The sequence below is a fragment of the Mercenaria mercenaria genome, chromosome 18, assembly GCF_021730395.1.
Source record: "Mercenaria mercenaria strain notata chromosome 18, MADL_Memer_1, whole genome shotgun sequence".
NCBI classification, from domain to species: domain Eukaryota; kingdom Metazoa; phylum Mollusca; class Bivalvia; order Venerida; family Veneridae; genus Mercenaria; species Mercenaria mercenaria.
The window spans coordinates 31,109,549-31,129,027 of NC_069378.1; the positions used below are offsets into that span (position 1 = coordinate 31,109,549).

Genomic DNA, 19,479 nt, shown 5'->3' on the forward strand with positions numbered 1-19,479 from the left:
GTACACATCCAGACCAACATAGTATGAAGTTTCAAGGTCCTGAGTGAAATACTTGTCCAGATGTTAAGTGAACAAAATGGTTAACATGTTCAGGCCCCAATTTCACGAATAAACTTAAGTAGTTACGTCTGTTATTTTAAAATCATGCTATTGCTTATTATTATTGCTATTTAATGTTGATTATTTTCTATACCATTGTTTTTATAGCTAAATTAAATATGGTTAGCAGTATGTGTCTGCAGTACTTATTTCAGTCACGCAAATGTGATATTTCTATTTAAGCACGATATAACGAACTTAAGTATTTGTTTAAGTATATTTCTTATTTTTATACTTCATTTTCTGTAAAATTCAGAACCGTTGTGCTTTGATCTATAAAATGTTCATGTACGGGTCTGATATAGATGAAAAAGTCAACATTGAAGACGCATGAAGGGCAAAAACAAGCATTTGAAATAACAGACTTAGCTAAGCAATTACTCAAGTTTCTTTCGTAAAATTGGGGCCAGGTCCTTGTGACCTTGACCTTACACCCAGTGACACTGAAATCAATAGGCATGTACATATAAAAAAACCCTGAAATTATTTGGGTCAGGTACACATCAAGACCAACATACCATGAAGTTTCAAGGTCCTAGTTGTAATACTTGTTCAGATATTGAGCAGAAACCATTTTCTATGTTCAGGTCCCTGTGACTTCGACCAACATACGTATGAATTTTTTCAATGGCCTAGGTGAAATATTTGTCCAGATATTGAGTGAACAAAAAGATTACCATTTTCAAGTCCCTGTGACCTTGACCTTTAATCCTGTGACATTTAAATCAATAAAATTCATGTACACATCAAGACCAACATACATATGAAGTTTCAAAGTCCTAGGTGAAATACTTGTCCAGATATTGTGCAGAAACCATTTTCAAATGTTCAAGTCACTATAACCTTGACCTTTGTCCCAGTAACCCTGAAATCATTAGGAATCATGTACACATCAAGACCAACATACCTGTGAAGATTCAAGGTCCTGGGTGAAATACTTGGCCAGATACTGAAGGAAAAACGTTAACATGAGATTCATTATTCTATCCATCCATCCGCCCATCCGCCCATCCAGCAGCCCGGATAGACTTAATCTACAAGCCGGATTGTTCTTCAAAAACCCGGCCAAAAATGAAAACTTGAAAACAACTTTAAGACGATTTATTTCATGGAAATATGTATCAGATAAGTGCAACAAATATGAATGTAAAAGACAATTACCCAACCTTTGCCTTAGATTTTACATTTATAATTTAACCCGCAAATTGTCTTTAACTCATTAAATAAAGAATAATACTGAGACTTATATTAATTCTGCTTACCCTAATGTTTGTCAACGTTTGGTGACGATGACTGACAATACATGTCTGACCATAATGATAACGGTGCAAGTTACAGGGAAATATTTGTACATTCACATGTGGCCAGAATGACCGACTTGCAGGCAAGACAATATAAAACAAATATAATTATGTATAGTACACTATACAAAAACGAGATGAAAAACCATTTTTAGAAAAAAATAAAACATATGTGAGGTCTCAGACAGATGCAAAGACATAAGATGTTATAATAAAAATGTCAAAAATACCCGATGGCGCTTATTTTGAAATGTGACAAATTGCAATTATAACATGTAAAACTGGACAGAAAAGTCGGCAGTTTCCTCCGATTGATACTAAAACAATCTTTGAATTATTTAACATTTTTATAAGAATGATAATTAAAAATGATATGAGCCATGCCATGAGAAAACCAACATAGTGGTTTTGTGACCAGCATGGATCCAGACCAGCCTGCGCATCCGCGCAGTCTGGTCAGGATCCATGCTGTTCGCTTTCAAAGCTATTACAATTAGAGAAACCGTTAGTGAACAGCACGGATCCTGACCAGACTGCGCGGATGCGCAGGCTGGTCTGGATCCATGCTGGTCACAAAACCACTATGTTGGTTTTCTCATGGCATGGCTCATATGACTTTAACAGAAATTAAATGCTTCCATTTCCTTTTTATGAGATAAAATTTGTGAGAAGTGAAAAAGTGAAAAAAGAAATTTCATGCAATACAATCAATTTTGTCAAAGAGCTCCAGAGTTTAAATCGTAATTGTTCCCAAGCGCTCGTGCAGCTTTACTGAAAGAAATAAAGAAAGGCTTCATGTGTTTTTATCAAAATGAGTGTATGGATATTTTAACACTTAGATAAAGATGTGATAAATGAAATAACATTTTCCAGCTATAAACAAACAGACAAGGCTTTAATTAAATGAACACAATGTTTTATATCAGACCTTAGTAAGTTATAACAAACGATCTCATGAACCAGGTTTTGAAATGTAAATTATTATAAACTGAAAATGTAAAATAAATTAAACAATCTCATGATCAAGGTTTGTGACGTAACAAACCAAGATATATCCAACGAAAACACGTATTTAAAACAAAACAAAACGAAACAAAAACAAACTTAAATGGACTCCACAAACATACTTTTGTTTGAAAAAGGTGCAGCTCTTCTGCAAATGAATATATACAATGTCATATATTTGTTTTATTCTCTTGAAGGTACACGTATTTTTTCAAAGATTTCAGACAAAGAATTGGTTGGGCTTGCTTTTTGAGTTGTACTGCTTTATATTCACGTGTCACTCTGTTCTTGAAATCGCTCGAGCTTATTCTAACAGAAGTGATAGAAAAAACATATTCGTACCTATTTCTTTTTAATTTAAGACATGTACATGTCAGGATCAATAGGAGAATGCAGGCCACAGGAATTAGAATACCAAGAGTTATCTTCCTTTCCTTCAATCGGCTTGGTTTGGATATTTCGCAGCTATCCCCACTGTATTCTGTATCATCGTCTGTTTTGCATCTACAAGAAAATCATATCTTTCTTTTAAGCCCTCCCGCTTTAAAGAGCTCAAGGAGAAAGCTCAGATCTACGGATCGCGGGGTCATGAGGCAGCGTAATACTATGATGTATATGACGATTTGATAAAAGACATTGTGTCTGAAATCATTCGTCGTCTGCCTCTGATTCATATTGAGGAAGTTGGCAGTTACTTGCGGAGAACAGGTTTGTACTGGTACAGAATCCAAGAACACTGGTTAAGTTAACTGCCCGCCGTTACTTAACTGAAATACTGTTGAAAAATGGCGTTAAACCAAGAACAAAGAAACAAACCAACCATTCTTTCTTTTTGCTTTTGAGCTAAACCTCCAAAGACCGCCTCGGTAGCCTAGTGGTAGAGCGTCTGCTTCGAGTTCGATCCCTGGCCGCGTCATACCAAAGACGTAAAAACGGTACTAGTATCGACCTTGCTTGGCGCTCAGCATTAAGAGGATAGTACTATGACTTGTCAGCCTGGTGTCAGTATAATGTGACTGGGAGGAGTATCACGTTACCTGTCTATGGTGTGATATTCCATGGGGGCAGCACTATAAAGTTGGGCATAGTGCTCACTGCTACAAGTAGACACCGTCCTTTATACGACTGAAAAATTGCTGAAAAAGACGCTAAACCTGAACACGCACGCACGCACACGCAGACAAACACGCGCACACACACACACACACACACACACACACACACACACACACACACACTAAACGTCTAAGTATGAAAATGTGAAAGAATATTAAAAATTAATTTGAAATTTTGCCAATAAACATATATAGAAATATCTCTGAGTTACTGCCTCTTACCTGCACATAGGCACGGGCTTGTTTCCAGCCATATCATTTACCAAAGTACACACTCCGTCGTTCTGACAGACTTTATCCTCGCACAAGTAAACACATATTTTATCTTCTTTAGCTTTCAATTTAAATCCAAGTCGACAATGATTACCTGAAGAAAACAGCACTATCTTTCAAATACATGTATTTTTTTCTTTAACTTAATCTATACTATACATAGGATTTCCGCCACCAATGTGTGTGTTATTGATTCGACGCCGCCCAGGAGGCGGCGTCGAGTATATGGAATACATTTTTATTTCGGACCCTGTAAAGATGGTAATGAATAGTTTCAGAGTGATAAACTGAACGCAGTGAATAGTTTGTAAAAGGACCAACGATATTGCACAATAGATTTTAGTGAATAAACAAAAAATGGCAAAAAGAAAACATAAAAAATGTATGTAATGCAACTTATTATGTGATATAAAACAATGTTATCTGTCATTCTTCTCATTATTTGTAGAGCAGAAAATATTTTTTTATTTACAATTTCGTCAAAATGTTGATCCGATTTATTGATAAGGGAGGTTACTCTGTAAAAAAAATCTGGAAAGTAGATTCCTCGGAAGCACCGAGAACAAGGCAAACAGTGAAAATTGCAGACAAGTCAAGTTTTCTATTTCTGATCTTAGCATGACCTACTTACCTATCTCATTTTCTATTAAAAGAGCACACCGCAGATATACCATACTGCAACGCGTGAATTGCGGACAAGTGAGCATTCATGTATTTTACAATAACCTTTCAGTAAACTTCGAAGAGAATATTAAAAAATAAAAATACGGAAAATTACACTTTGCCTGCATAAAATTCCTTGAAAAAACGTATTAAGAAATTAAATAAAGGAATCAATAAGCATATATATGTTGAAATGAACGAAGGAAGTGCCGCTGTTAACTTATTTTTAACCTTTTGTCTTATTGTCTTATTTTCTTTGTTGATAGGTACAGTGATGTAATTTCAGAATGCGCACATTTTTGCAGATTCCTATTTCTATTTGTTTGTTTCTTTTTTGTTTTTGTTTTTTGCTTATGTGACATATACTCATTGTTTACAGATATTCACTGTCAACCAAGGTGTGCAATAAAGAGCCATCATTTGGCAGAATTTGTCAGTGACAAGTTAATTCTTTTTTAAATGTGGTTAGATCGAAATATTAAAAGCCATGGGACCATAACTTATCAAAGCATCAGTGACTTTCAAATAGATTTCCTTGTTGAATTTATATTTTCATTGATTTTATATGACTAGTCAGTTGCTCTGGTTGTATTATATCTTGATACTTGTTTCTTTTTTTTTTCTTTTTTTTTTTACTTTTATAGATAGTTTGTTTTTGTATCTGTCCATTCCTGACTTAAAAAAAAAAACATTTTCATTAAAACATTTTCTACACTTTGGTCATTATGCTTGCTAAATTTCTTGTAATATTAGATTTGAATCTAGACACTGACATATTCCTAGTAACCTTAAGGTTCAACGAGGACTTCAAGTTAATCGTTTGTCCGAAAAAAAAATGAATTCTATGATATTCCAAAAGTATATAGGAAAGATTCATGCTTTGTGAATAGGGGCAATATAGAGATTATTCATGTAACATCATTCTTTTCTTGGACAAAATTTTTGGTTATTTTGGCAACGGAAACAGTAAAATGCTGTGTATAATCTGCATTCTGAAATCTATAACGTAGGTGACTAAGGTCCATAAAACTTCATCAGTGAATAGAAAACACTCATTACATTACATGATAATAAAAATAATGGTGTCTGTGAACCACAACTTTGAAATAATTATCTTTTAAAATTTCCTCATTTCCCAACAAACTGCATTTCTATGAAACTTCATACACACGCTCCTGCATATAAGAACTTTTCACAGGTGCTGACCTTAGTGAAATGATTACTTTAATTGTGTATGTAAACGGACCACCTACTCGCAATGTCAATGTCATTGCAAGTAGAGGATTTGTATTGCATGGTAATATTTTTCTATCATGTTTATTCTTCATGTTTTAAACAGTTTATAACATATATTGTTTTATGTGCTAATGTTGATAATTTGTAGTCAGTCAGACTAATAAAGTAATGATTAGGTGATTTCCCATATTGCAATAAATGTACTTCAGACACAACACTTGGCGGGGTCTTTGATCTTGCATCAATGAATTCCCTTGTTACAGTTTGGAAAGCAGAATGGAGATGTATTTAACAATTATTTCAATATGGTATGATAATATTGACATTTAAAAGCCATTTTGACACCTTTTAAAGATCTTGATTAATTAATTAGTCAAAGATGATCACTTTAAATTTATCCATGTCGGTAGTTTGATAAATATTTGTCGAGATCATTTTAATGTCGAGATAAAATCGTTTTAAATATTCACAGCCTCATTGCAAGCATTCTGTTGCAAGACAGCTATGACTGAACACATGGCTATTTTTGGTTGTCGTGGAAAGGACATTTATACTTGCACTCATGTCATTACGGTTTGAAAGCGGTGAAGTTTAAATTAGTGTCTTACTTTATAGACAAAGATCAACATCTTTAAAACTTCATTAACATTTCAGCAATTTTCTATTTATTCCATGAATTGCGTTTTTTTTGTTTGTTTGTTTTTGTTTTGTTTTTTTGCTTGTTGTTGCTTGTTTGTTTGTTGTTGTTGTTTACGTTTTGTAACTACCATCTTTTTTCTAGATCAGCTAATTTTGATACCAATTGACAAAGCTTATGAAAATGTTCCATTTACCATCTGAATGTTGCCTAGAAGCATCTCAAATGTGCACAGAAGGACTTTTTTGCGAGTCGACTAACTTCAATTTTCTATGTTTTTAATTGTGATTAAGTACATAGTTTATTGTTTTTAATATGAATATTTTCCACAGTGCCCCTCACAGTCCATCACAGCTGTGTGTTCGAAAATTGGCTTGAGTGTGTAGGGGGCGAGTGGGGGTGCCCGCCTGCACATGAAATAATAACCAGAGGGGCACCTGAGGACTTCCTTCACCATTCAAAAACTGGAAAGTCTCCTTCCGAGGGTCCTGCAAAAGGTTTGTCATTAAAAGTATTCTGTAGTTTTGCCATTGGTATATTTTAAAACGTTTCACACTACATCAATTCTTTTCTAAATGGCTAACAATATACATTTGCTTTTCAAATGACCGAGACATTTAAGTTTGAAATATGTGCATCATTTTATAAGTCATTTTGTAACATGGACGATCAGATTAAAATTCAAGGCAATATTATAATGTCACATACGGCTTGGTATGAATGCAAAGCTTGTATTTGATGGAATGTGTTATATATGTGGACCTTAGTGCATTTCAATGTGCACAGTATCTAAGTGGATTGAAGCTAAAACATTGTCAGTCAGAGTTGACGACCGCCTCGGTGGACCTAACACTTCTATTACCGAGGCAAACGTCGCTGCTGTAAAGGCTATGTAGGAACGGGATGTCTGGTGATCGGTGACAGAGATAGCTAGTAGCACTTGCAGATCAGAAGACAGCATGTTCACGATTCTGAAACAGCATATACTCCTAACAAAGATTTCTGCTAGATGGATACCTCATTTGGTTCACTGAGGATTAAAAGAAACAGCGTCTAAAATGTGCCCGGGAACTTCTGAAAAAAAAACAACAGAACAGTTGTAAAAGTCGGGTTAGGTCTAATTTGCCAGTAGGTTACAAAACCTTGATGCACGTGGTTTAGCCGCAGAGAATAACCGATAACAGTCAAAGGAAATGAAATATCAAATATGTCAATGCATTGCCAAGAGAATGATCAGTACTAAGAAAATGCTGTATGCCATCTTCTTTAATTCTAGCGAGTCATTGTTCAAGTGTTTTCATCGTGTCATACACTTACTAGACGCCTCTATAAGAATTCTGAGCTGAAGACAGTGAAAAGGTTTTATGATAAGAAGCGTCAGAGCAAAGGATGGTCAGTGGTCCATTTGATTCATGACAACATCTCTTTTCACAGGTGCGAGGACGTTAAGGGCCTCTTGACATCTGAAAACGTGTATGTTGTGAACCACCAGCCTAACTCACCGGATCTGAGTCCATGTGACTTCTTTATATTTCCAAGGCTTTAGAAAATGCTAACTGGAAAGAAATACACGTTCAGAAAATCAGTTGCCAGTGCTATATAGCGGTGTTTCCTACAGATACCAAAATAAGGCTATTAAATGCATTTCACGATTGGGTAAAAGATGTTACAAAAATGTGTTTCGGTAAACTGTGAATACTTTGAAGGGTTGAAATAAAAATGTTTTTAATTAAACGCTGCACTTCTGAAATCTTATCCTTATGACAAAACTTTTCGCAGGACCCTCGTATGATATAAAATTGTGCAGGTGTGACTAAAAACCCATCAAATTAATGTTAATTGACTTTAAGTTACGCGAAAACCTTGTCCATCGAACGTCTGGTAAATATAATGTTCAAGTTGTCTCCATAGCAACGATAATTATAAATACATGATTTGATATTTTTAGACTTGAAACATTTCAATGCTACATACAGCTAATAGTTTAATAACCGCATCTCATTTCTTTCTTAGTTATTTCTTATTGAATCGCCCTCATATCTTGCATACTAGTAAGCTATGCTCTGAAACTTGGTAAGATATGGCTTTGAAATCACTTATGCAAACTCACGGCTTTAATGAACGTTTTTTAATGACAGAAAATGGCTATTTAGAGGGTTATGTCGAATTATTCAGACTTTTTACTTTGGATATCAAGTTTTGTAAAAATTATCTTACCATTTATAGCAGGATGTGTTTCATATTTTGTTGTTACGGGACCACTCGTTAATGTTGGTGCGGAAGATGTGCGTTTTGTAGATATTGATGATGCGGAAGTTGCCGTAGATTTTGATGTTGATGCTATTGATGTGTTTGGTTCTAGTGTTAATAGTGAAAAGGGTCCGTGTGTTGATGCTGATGATTGTTTTGAGGATTGTATTTTTGTGGACTGTGGTGATGGCAGTGTTGAGCTGGATGATAAGGTTGGTTGTGTTGTCAGGGATTTCGTGACTGGTGGTGTTGTTATTGATGTAGTAGGTTGTGCGTTTGATACTGTTGTTGGTTCTGCTGTTGTTGATGGTGTTTGTTTTGCTATTGGTAATGTGTGTGTTTGTGCTGTTGGTGGTGTGGTTGTTTCTGCTGTTGTTGTTGTGTTTGGTTGTGGTGTTATTGATTCTACTGTTGTTGGTGTGGTGTTTGGTTGTGACGCGATTGATTCTCCTGTTGTTGGTGTGAATGTGTCTGCTGCTGTTGTTGTGTTTTGTTGTGATGCGTTTGGTTCTGCTGTTTTTGGTGTGGTTGTTTCTGTTGTTGGTGTTGTGTTTGCTTGTGATTCGGTTGATTCAACTGTTATTGATGTGTCTGGTTGTGGTTTTGATGATGTGGATGGTTCTTCTGTTGTTACTTCGGTTAGTTGTGTTATTATTGTCAGGTTTGTTTGCGTTGTTAGTGTTGTCGTTTCATTTGCTTCTGGTGTCGTTAATGTAGTATTTATTTCTGCGTATACATCGTTTGTTCCAAGGCTTGATATTATAACCCAAAGTAAAGCAATCAATGTTGTCGGCATTTCGTAATAAATCTTCTGTATCTGAAATATTAAAAAACAATTTACCGGACTTGGTGACATTAATTAACAATTCTTGATGCATAATTCTTCTCTGCGATCGAAGTACAAGATTAATTCTGACAATTACTTTTAAACAAATACTTACCAGATCTTCATCAGTATTATTGCTATCAATATTTGAAGTAAGACCAGTAACTGCCACTGCTAGAAAACAATTGACCACCACCACAATGTGACGGAAGCTAAGATAGCTTAGTTAGCTTGAGAAAATTTTTGTCAAAGCGATGAAGGCACGGGATGCCGACAACAAGCGTTCTTTCCAGTTTTATGCTTTGAAATAACGGGTTCGAACCTGAATACTCAATGCATTTTACAGCGCAGCTACTTGATTCAATAGCGCAAGCAAGTCTAATCGGAAATATAGAACTATTTACTTTGTCTGGTATCATAAGGTAGGAAAATATACAAAATGATAATATTTTTAATATAAGTACGTGAAAATTAAAGGCCTTTGGAAATCTAAAATATAATAGCTCTGAAATTGTATCAAATTACATATATATATTTTTTAAAAATGTGAGACAAATGCTTAGTGGTAAGTGGTTCTTGGCATAGTTTAAGCAAAACTTTCTTTCTAAAAGAAATGTCAGTTTTACTTAAAATTATAACAGTAGCCTTGATACATGAAAACAATACTGTATTTCGTTTTGATACAATCAGTTTTTAAGGTTTTAGTGCTTTTTTCAGTAACGTTTGCGGTCGAGCCAAATTTCCTCCAATTTTGAAAATATAAGATGAGAAAATAGCTGTCGCGACACAGTTTATAACTACTTCTCCTGACTGGGACCTTTTTCCATATTTTATCTTTTTGTCCTCTAAACAGCACATAAATTACACTCATTAATTCTAACAGTTAGGCTGTACAGTAGTAAATAAATTTGCTATATGTTCTATATAAAATGAACAATCTTCTGGTAACACATAGCCAGGTCCATTTTAAACAAGAATTACTAGCCTTAAGAACTTAATTGACCTATAAACCACCAGAAAACACCAAGAAAAGTAGGGGTCAAGTATCTTCTAAAAGTGTGACGGGTCAACACTATGGAATATCTTCCAAACTGACAGCTAAAATGTGGGTATCAACACATGAATAATAAGGTTTGTTTACATTTCTACAAATGCAAAAAAAAAAAAATCTCCTCAAAATGTCAATGAAATAAAAACTGGAGCTGGCCTACATAAAACATGAAAGTGCCACTCTAACTGGGAAAAAATGAGGATTTTTTCTTTCCACCATTATCCGATTAGCCCGGAAGTGCTGCCTGATTACCTATTTAGAACTATTTGACATTTACCAGTCCAAACTATGACGTCATAAAGATGGCTATACCGCATGACTATTTCTGGAAGGTATTGGACCACGTCTGTTACTATTATATATGGTGGCATAAATCTGCCACCACTTAGCTTTTAGTTTTCATGAAACCTTTCGTGAAAATGAAGGAAATTTTCAAGTTAATATTGGAGGATTTCATGAAAACAGAAACATATTATGAAGACTATATAGTTAAATATCTTAACACGAAATTATGCTTGTTAGTGCTCTGAACTGACACCACTTAAAAAAAGTTTTCATGAAAAATTTCGCGAAAATAATAGTGGTTTTCATGAAACCAGATAAATTTTCATAAAAGCAAAATTATATTTGCTCTGGACTACACCACTTAAAGAAAGTTTTCATGAAAATTTTCGCGAAACCATATAAACATTTTCATGAAAATTTTACATGACACCAGTTATCTAAAAATAGATATCTGCACTTTCCCTTAATGTCCTCTTTCTATGTATGCAGTTTGAATAAATTCCCTTAAGTACTTCAAGAGTTACGCCCCGGACAAGTAAATTTAATAAAGGGAAATAATTCAAAAAGTAGGCAAGGTAGAGTTATGGTTCTTGTACACTGCACTTTCACTTAATGTCCTCTATCATCGTGTGCATTATGAACTAAATCCCTTTAGCAGTAGTGGAGTTATGGTCCGAACAAGTGTTACGGACGCACACACGAACACACGGACGGAGACCATTACCAATATCCCCCCTTGACTTCGTCGGGGAAATAAAAATATGTAAACATATTAAAGGGACCTTAACTCAGCCCAAAATAATGATGTTGAATTTTAAGTCGAAAAGAGGCCATAACTCCGCAAACATTTGGTAGGTTGTAACCTAAATCGAATTTTGGTCTATTTTATGAACATATACCTGAAATTGTGACAGAGATATAATTTTTGTGACCTGCACTTCCTTTGATTATGATTAATACGGCAAGTTTCAATGAAATATCTTCGGTGCTCTTGAATATTTGACCAAGACAAGCCTAAATTATGCTATTAAAATAGTGCAAAGAGGAGATAATACTGAAGTAACCTGATAAAGGATTATAGTTCTTGCTCTCTGCATTTTCTCTTGTTGCCATCTATCATCATGTAAATTTTTTTTAAATTCCCTTCAATAGTTTTCAGGGGTTATTTGATGGACATCGACATTTTGCTGAACTTTAAGTTGAGAAAGGTCCTTAACTCCACCATAAATTGGTAGATTGTAACCACAATCAAAATGTTTTCACATGGACACTATGAATACTAATATGAAGCGTTCCGAATGTTCTGTTTCTATTTTTAGTTAAGTAGACTAGTTGTTGTTGGTTTTTTTTTTCACGAAAAAACCAACAACTTTTTTCAGAAAGTAAAACATATCATAAAAAGTTTACCTTCCCGAAAAGTTAGCAGGTTTCATGAAACTGTCTGGTATACATGGTGGCATATTTCTGACACGAGATAGCTAGGTAGCTATCACGATAATACTGTAAATTTTTCAAGAAATGTGTGTATTTTTCTGAAAACATTTCGGTAAAACATAACAGTTTCGAGATATTTTGTTTCCAGAAAATATTTAAGCGCAAATTTCGCGTTAGTGCTTGAAACTGCCGCGACATACTTGGTAGCTATCACGATAATATTCTAAACTTTCCAGAAAAGTTGTGCATTTTTCTGAAAACATTATCACAATAATATGGTGACATATTTCTGCCACGAGACTACGGAAACGTTTATGGGCCTCGCAATGTCGCGTTAGATAACGCAAATATCGACATATTTTCGCGAGAAATCGACATATTATCACAACAAGTCGATATATTTTATTGACTTATTGCATTCATTTTTTCAATGTTTAATAATTTTTCTCGAGATCCGCGTAAGCTATAAAGATATCTCGACATAGTATGACGATATAAAACGCCCCTTTCTTGATTTACTAAAGTGAGTTCTCGTAATATATTCTAGCATAAAACTGCTGTTCTTGTCATTTTTGGGGGGTGTTAACAGAGAGATTTTCGCGCTCATGTGCTGTTATAACACCTTTTTATATATGCCCGTTCCGTGGCAAAGCGTAAACGTATTACGGTTCCAAACGAATAATTCAAATGGAAATGACGTCAACGTGAAAAAGCAACTCAGATATTCCCGCGCTTTTCATGGAAATTTAATGACGTTGAGGTAGAATGTATTCATTTATTAGGTTTTTTCCGCGTTTTATGCTAGAATAGCGTTAGCGCATGTTCATTTCGTGTTATAACATCTTCAGAATCCCTCGGGATACTTTGGTACCCTCGCCATACGGGCTCGGGCACCAAACAATCCCTAGGGATTCTGCAAACGTTATAACACGAAAAACATGCGTTATCCCTACATAGTAATTGCTCTCTTTAGAAATATGAAATTTGGGTTTTCAGGCCCGTAGGAAGTATTTTCATATTGGGCGGGCATTTTCAATACCATGCTAGTAAGACAAATCAAATAGCTGGAAGTTTAATTAGTAGAATAAACGCAATTTTGGAAATTATTTTGTGAATTGTAGCACTGACCCTGTTCCTAGAAGCCTGGCTTACCACCAATATAAAGTGACTGTAGTGCAGTTTAAACTGTACTTTAACAATTACAGCACTTAGTTTGCAATTTTTGGGAGCGCAATGTCCTAAGAAGCGGTTCCTAAAAACCACAGTAACGTTACCATGATTCCTTTGAATTCTGACAACACACAAAAGATATATGAATGTACACAAAAACAAGTTCCATATTTCCTGCCATGAATAAAAGTATACACTATTCAAGTTGACCACTTATAGTATGTAAGTTCCTAATCCATGTGAGGTGACAGATAGCAGACAGTGTTACAAACACACTGGTCCATCAAATGCAATGCTACAGATATTTTAGGATATCCAAGCAGTCTTAATTTTCTTCATATAAAAACATCAACATTTTATTTATTTATTTCCTTCAATCACCTTTTTAAGGAAATCCGACTGTATTCTAGATGAACTTACTTATATTTCTAATTAAAAAAATTGTTGTTATTTTCGGACGTTTTTTAATGAAATCCATTCATAAAACATAATCATTGTATTTTCTTTTAATTTGAATATTCACTTTTTCTTATGAAATCCGTGTTGAACCTTTATGAAATCCATAAAAATAGAAAAAATAATTTTCAAAGAATTGCTTTTCTCACTTATCGGACAGAAAAATCTCTATTTTTAGAAATGCTGGAAATAGAGAATCCATCATTGGTCTTCGGTTAAGATCAGAAAATCCCAACCCGAGGGCGCACCGCTCAAGTCTTAAACGAGGCTGAGCCGAGTTTAAGACTTGAGCGGTTCGCCCGAGGGTTTGGGATTTCCGATCTTCACCGAACACCAATTATGGATTCTATTTCTCACTTACCACAACAGAAACAATAAAAACAAGCATAAAAATATGAAACTACTTAAAACGCGGGAAATTGGCGTCCGTAAGCAGAAGTGACGTCGTAATATTTCAGTGACGCACAATAACAAAGTTCCGCTTTAGTTTTATCGTTTGTAGCGTAACGGTACGTTCTTATCATAAAGTAATGAATTTTGAATCGAGAAATACACTATAAGGAACGGAGAGAAAAGATAAAGGTACCTGATTTTTAATTATTTTACATAAATATTATGTATATTCAGTGCATGAAGTAGTCCGTCACAGGAGTGTGGGATAACCCATGTGAGATAAGATTTTCCAGCACTTCTAAAAATAGAGATTTTTCTGTCCGATAAGTGAGAAAATCTTTTCTCACATGGGTTATCCCACATTCCTGTGACGGACTACTTCATGCACTGAATATACATATTATTTATGTAAAATAATTAAAAAATCAGGTACCTTTATCTTTTCTCTCCGTTCCTTATAGTGTATTTCTCGATTCAAAATTCATTACTTTATGATAAGAACGTACCGTTACGCTACAAACGATAAAAGTAAAGCGGAACTTTGTTATTGTGCGTCACTGAAATGTCATGACGTCACTTCTGCTTACGGACGTCAATTTCCCGCGTTTTAAATAGTTTCATATTTTCATGCTTGTTTTTATTGTTTCTGTTGTGGTAAGTGAGAAATAGAATCCATCATTGGTGTTCGGTGAAGATCGAAAATCCCAACCCTCTGGCGCACCGCTCAAGTCTTAAACTCGGCACAGCCTCTTTTAAGACTTGAGCGGTGCTCCCTCGGGTTGGGATTTTCTCATCTTAATCGAAGACCAATGGCAGATTCTCTATCTCTTTCACAACATCTGACGGACGTCTGTTGTGAAAGTAAAACTGTGGATATCTTACTGTGAGGTTGTTTTCTTCTTTAATTTTCTTTATCTGTTTAATTTGTTTGCTGTTGCTGTTTTGGAAAAAAATATGCACTCAGAAAATATTTATAAAAATGTGTTATGTACTAGTGATATGTTATTTGTTCACAGACAAACCAAACTGTGTATGCAGTTATTCTCTGCTTCACACTATCTGTCAACGAGTAGCATTAAAGCACTTACAAATTGCCGTAAACCAGAAATAATTTTTTAGTCTTGCTATAACTAGCAGCTTTACCGAGTCCCTTTATAGAAAGGCAAATGATCCGCCGAGTGAATATTTGGTGCCTGTAAGTACTCGTAAACTGCCTATACACAGTGAATCCGCATTTTATTCTGGAATTACTATACGTTTTTATTTTATATTTATGTTCATTGTTTACTCTGCTTGACAGTCCGCCAGCTTAGCTCAGTAGGGAGAGCGCAGATCTACGGAACGTGGGGTCGTGAGTTCGAGCCCTGGGCGAGGCGTATGTTCTCCGTGACGATTTGATAAAAGACATTGTGTCTGAAATCATTCGTCCTCCACCTCTGATTCATGTGGGGAAGTTGGCAGCTACTTGCGGAGAACAGGTTTGTACTGGTACAGAATCCAGGAACACTGTTTAGGTTAACTGCCCGCCGTTACATAACTGAAATACTGTTGAAAAACGGCGTTAAATCCAAAACAAACAAACAAAACTCTGCTTGACGAGACCCAAGATCCACGCATACATACTGAATCCTTAACACAACCTCACCTTTCCTACGCCCCTGGTCACTGTCATTGAAGTGACTTTGTTTATATATAGTCGGGTTAAGACGAGAACTTGCGTTAGAAAATCAAGAAAGGGATGGTTTATATCGACATAATATGTCGAGATATCATTACAGCTTACGCGGATCTCGAGTAAAAATGATTAAACATTGAAAAAAGGAATGCAACATGTCAATAAGATATATCGACTTGTTGTGATAATATGTTGATTTCTCGCGAAAATATGTCGAAATCTGCGTTATCTAACACGACATTGCGAGGCCCATAAACGTTTCCGTAATTCTACGATAAATCACACTCGGGAACTTATTATTTCGATTCTAACACGACATACTAGTATCAACTGTGTTAGAAAAAATGTACTTTTAACGACCGTGCTACGCACCTGGATCGGATGACGTCATTGCACGAGAGTGGTTTATTGCAGAATAACCCGAGATAGATTTTGCTCTACATGTATGTAGGTTATTTGCTGGTCGTGTTAGAATATGCCATATTTCATTATTATTTCGCTGTTCATGTAATAAGTTACACTCTGTGAACAGGTTCCCCTCTCTATAATCTAGATTGAATGTAATCAAACAATCTAAACTAAATCGTAGTCTTTTCGCTAATCTGAAATTATACTTCTGAGGACTTAACCATTTGAGTTTAAGGTAATAAATATGTCGTATAAAGGTGTTTTTTTTATCATATCTGATATAATAAAAACATTGAAGAATATCATCATAAAAGATATGAATATCTTTTAAGCCAACAAGTCTGATACTGCTGCAAATCGGATTTATTGAATTTAATTAAGATATAAAGGGCCACCAGGTATTCCACACGTTCCCTGCCACATAAGCTATTCAGTATAATTAAACAGGTTAGGACGACAGATTGACAGATCGAGAGTACAATGCCCAGTTGCAGGGTGAAATATGTCTTAAATTTGTCATTTAAAAAAAGAGGGAAGGACCTCGGACATTTTCCTATTCAGATTGCCTATCCGATTAAGGAAAAAGTGACATAGGGATAGACTTCTGAAATTGCATAGTTACGATAGTTGAAGACCATTTCTTGATAAATGCGACTTCATTTTACAAGTTTATGAAGAAAAAAGACGACTTTGTAGACATTTCTCATTCTCTTTTCTATTAAAATATGAACATAAATCATTTTTACATTTTAAACATCTTTCCCCCCAGTGACGCAACAAAATAATTCACATGCCTTTGTAAATAATTGTTATATATGTATATGTTGCAAAAATTGGCACTTGGTCACAGGTGGGAAAGTGTTTAAAATTGAAAAAAAAACTACGTACTGGGTGTCAGCAAATACATTTTTACATAAATATTTGACACTTATTGCATGTGTTTCCTAAACCTTACATATCTACAGCTTTATTCATTTTTGTAAATATTTCAAGCACAGAACATAGAAAGTCAAGCTAGAAAGCAGACAGATCGTCATAAGTATACCTTATGAATTTTTCAATCAGATCTGTTACCTCTTAACAGTCTAAGTCCGTCGATCGAGTGTCATCAGGATTGAGACAACTGCATCTGTCGTAAGTCAAGAACCAAGCAAGTGGCTTCGACATATTACATATGTGTCTTCAACGTAAACTGACAAACAAATACAGACAAACTTCTATGGGAATAGTGCCATTTAGGTGCAAATGTTTTACCTTTTGTAGGGCACAGCTGAAGTGAACCCATAATGCATTTTAAGAGCAACATTTGCTTTTATTCGATCCAGCATCCTATACCATAACAGAACTCTACCAGACACCATCTCATTAACTAACCCAGTTCCATCCAGATCTTACACTGAGACCCATAGAACTAATACTTACTCGCCCAGAACTAACACTGACACCACCAGAATTAACATCAATTCGCTCACACGTCTGAAACTTATTTTGAAGCCAACCGAAATACTAGTAATGACCTCAAAGAACTAACACAGACACCCCAAGAATATCTATATAAATGTTGATACTAGCTAGTGAAGTTCTGTTCCACTGATATAAAATGCTAAAAGTAAGGCATCCCTGAACCCACAGTGGAATAGGCAGTCTCCTGCACCCCTCCGTTTCAACTGCAAAAGGCCAGCTACGCCAATGTATGGCCAGCTACACCACTGCATGTATTCAATAATAATCCTCCACATAATGCCCGGTCAGTATTGTACATGTGTATAAATACAGTATAGCAATAGATGTATAGAAAACAAACAATAGGCTATGATCAATGCATCGGTGTTATCATGGGCACTCGGGTGGAAATAACTGAGTTACAGTTAGGGACCAAAAGGTTTGTTCCACTTTTATTTTTTCCGTTTCGTTTATTTTCAAAAATGTCAATAGAACTGATAATCTGCATGGTATAAGTTTATTTACTGTGTTAAAATATTTCACAGTAGACATATCTTAAATACCAATGTTTATTTTAACTAAAAATACACATTTCAAATTTTTCAAAAATATGACCCTTATTTACAAACTGTTCGATTTTCAAGAAAACAAATATGAAATAAAATTATTTTCTGTGACAGTTTGATAGGAATATAACTTATTTTTCAGTATATGAAGCTGTTTCATAAAACTATCAGCTACTGAAGTCAAGAAATAGCATTGAACTTAGGGCAAAATCCCTAGCATAATGTCCGATGTCCTTTCTATGATTAAATGTTTCAATAATTCGATATCAAGTATTTTTGTCAGAACAGCCTCAAAGTTTACTATGACTTCTGAAACCTTCTAAGAGAAAACATGACTTTGTAAGCTTTTAAAAAGATGGTCAATAATATAAATATCAAAGATCTTCAAGATCGTATTTAGAAGGTACAAGCACTGAACAGAATTACTTCGCTGGTGTATAGTTACAACTTTAAACGACTGAATAGAAGTATCCAAAACTGTATCACTGTGTGGACATTCAATATTTATAAAACTTGAAGCTCCATCAGCTGTTTCTGCATTTTGATTAATAATGTTGCAAGTTCAGTATTTTGTAAATGTCAATTCACTTAAAAGACGGGAAAATATCATTACAGTAAGCCTAAATATGTACCAGAATATTTTGATGTACAATGTATCATAAATTTATATGCATATTCTATAATCATAAGAATTGTTCAAAGTCTATTCTGTCAGGAATAGTTAGTTAATCAATTGACTATTAGGATATCAGATTTAAACAGTAGAAACTTGAATCAGAGTTGCTCATCACCTACACAATATACTATAAATCATCAAAACAACTTTTAGTTTCTTGAGGGATCTGCCATGTGTGTTTGAAATATAATTAGGATTAAGAGTGAGGAGTTGGGCAAAGATGACCGGTTTAACCTTGCTTACTTACTAAAGGTTCTGGTATCCGGGTTCATAAAGTTCTTAAGGTGCAGGGTAAGAAGTGTTGCTGCTACCCTCAAAGCATACTGCAATGAGTTTTTCTTTGTATATGTGAAGAACGATTTGTTTTGCTTCTAGATAAGGCTTTTGACAGCCTGTGATGTTCAAACACATAAAGGGTAGCAAAAATACCTTAATAAAGAATGATATGTAATATTTGAAAGTATGATTTTCATGCCGTAAAATAAACCGTTCAAATGTAATATATAGACATTCGAAC

At 34.9% G+C, this 19,479-nt stretch overlaps 1 protein-coding gene across 1 annotated transcript in view; it reads right to left on the bottom strand.

Moving 5' to 3' along the window:
• Window positions 1-2,050: 2,050 nt before the first annotated feature.
• LOC123539123 (integumentary mucin C.1-like) overlaps window positions 2,051-19,479 on the bottom strand; it is a 32,149-nt gene continuing 14,720 nt past the window's right edge. Inside the window, exons 2-5 of the mRNA XM_045323606.2 lie at window positions 8,547-9,396; window positions 3,743-3,887; window positions 2,748-2,909; window positions 2,051-2,171 (exon numbers count right to left, since the gene is read on the bottom strand). Coding sequence (XP_045179541.2) covers window positions 2,117-2,171; window positions 2,748-2,909; window positions 3,743-3,887; window positions 8,547-9,375 — 1,191 coding nt within the window. The 5' untranslated portion in view covers window positions 9,376-9,396 and the 3' untranslated portion in view covers window positions 2,051-2,116. The remainder of the gene's footprint in view (window positions 2,172-2,747; window positions 2,910-3,742; window positions 3,888-8,546; window positions 9,397-19,479) is intronic.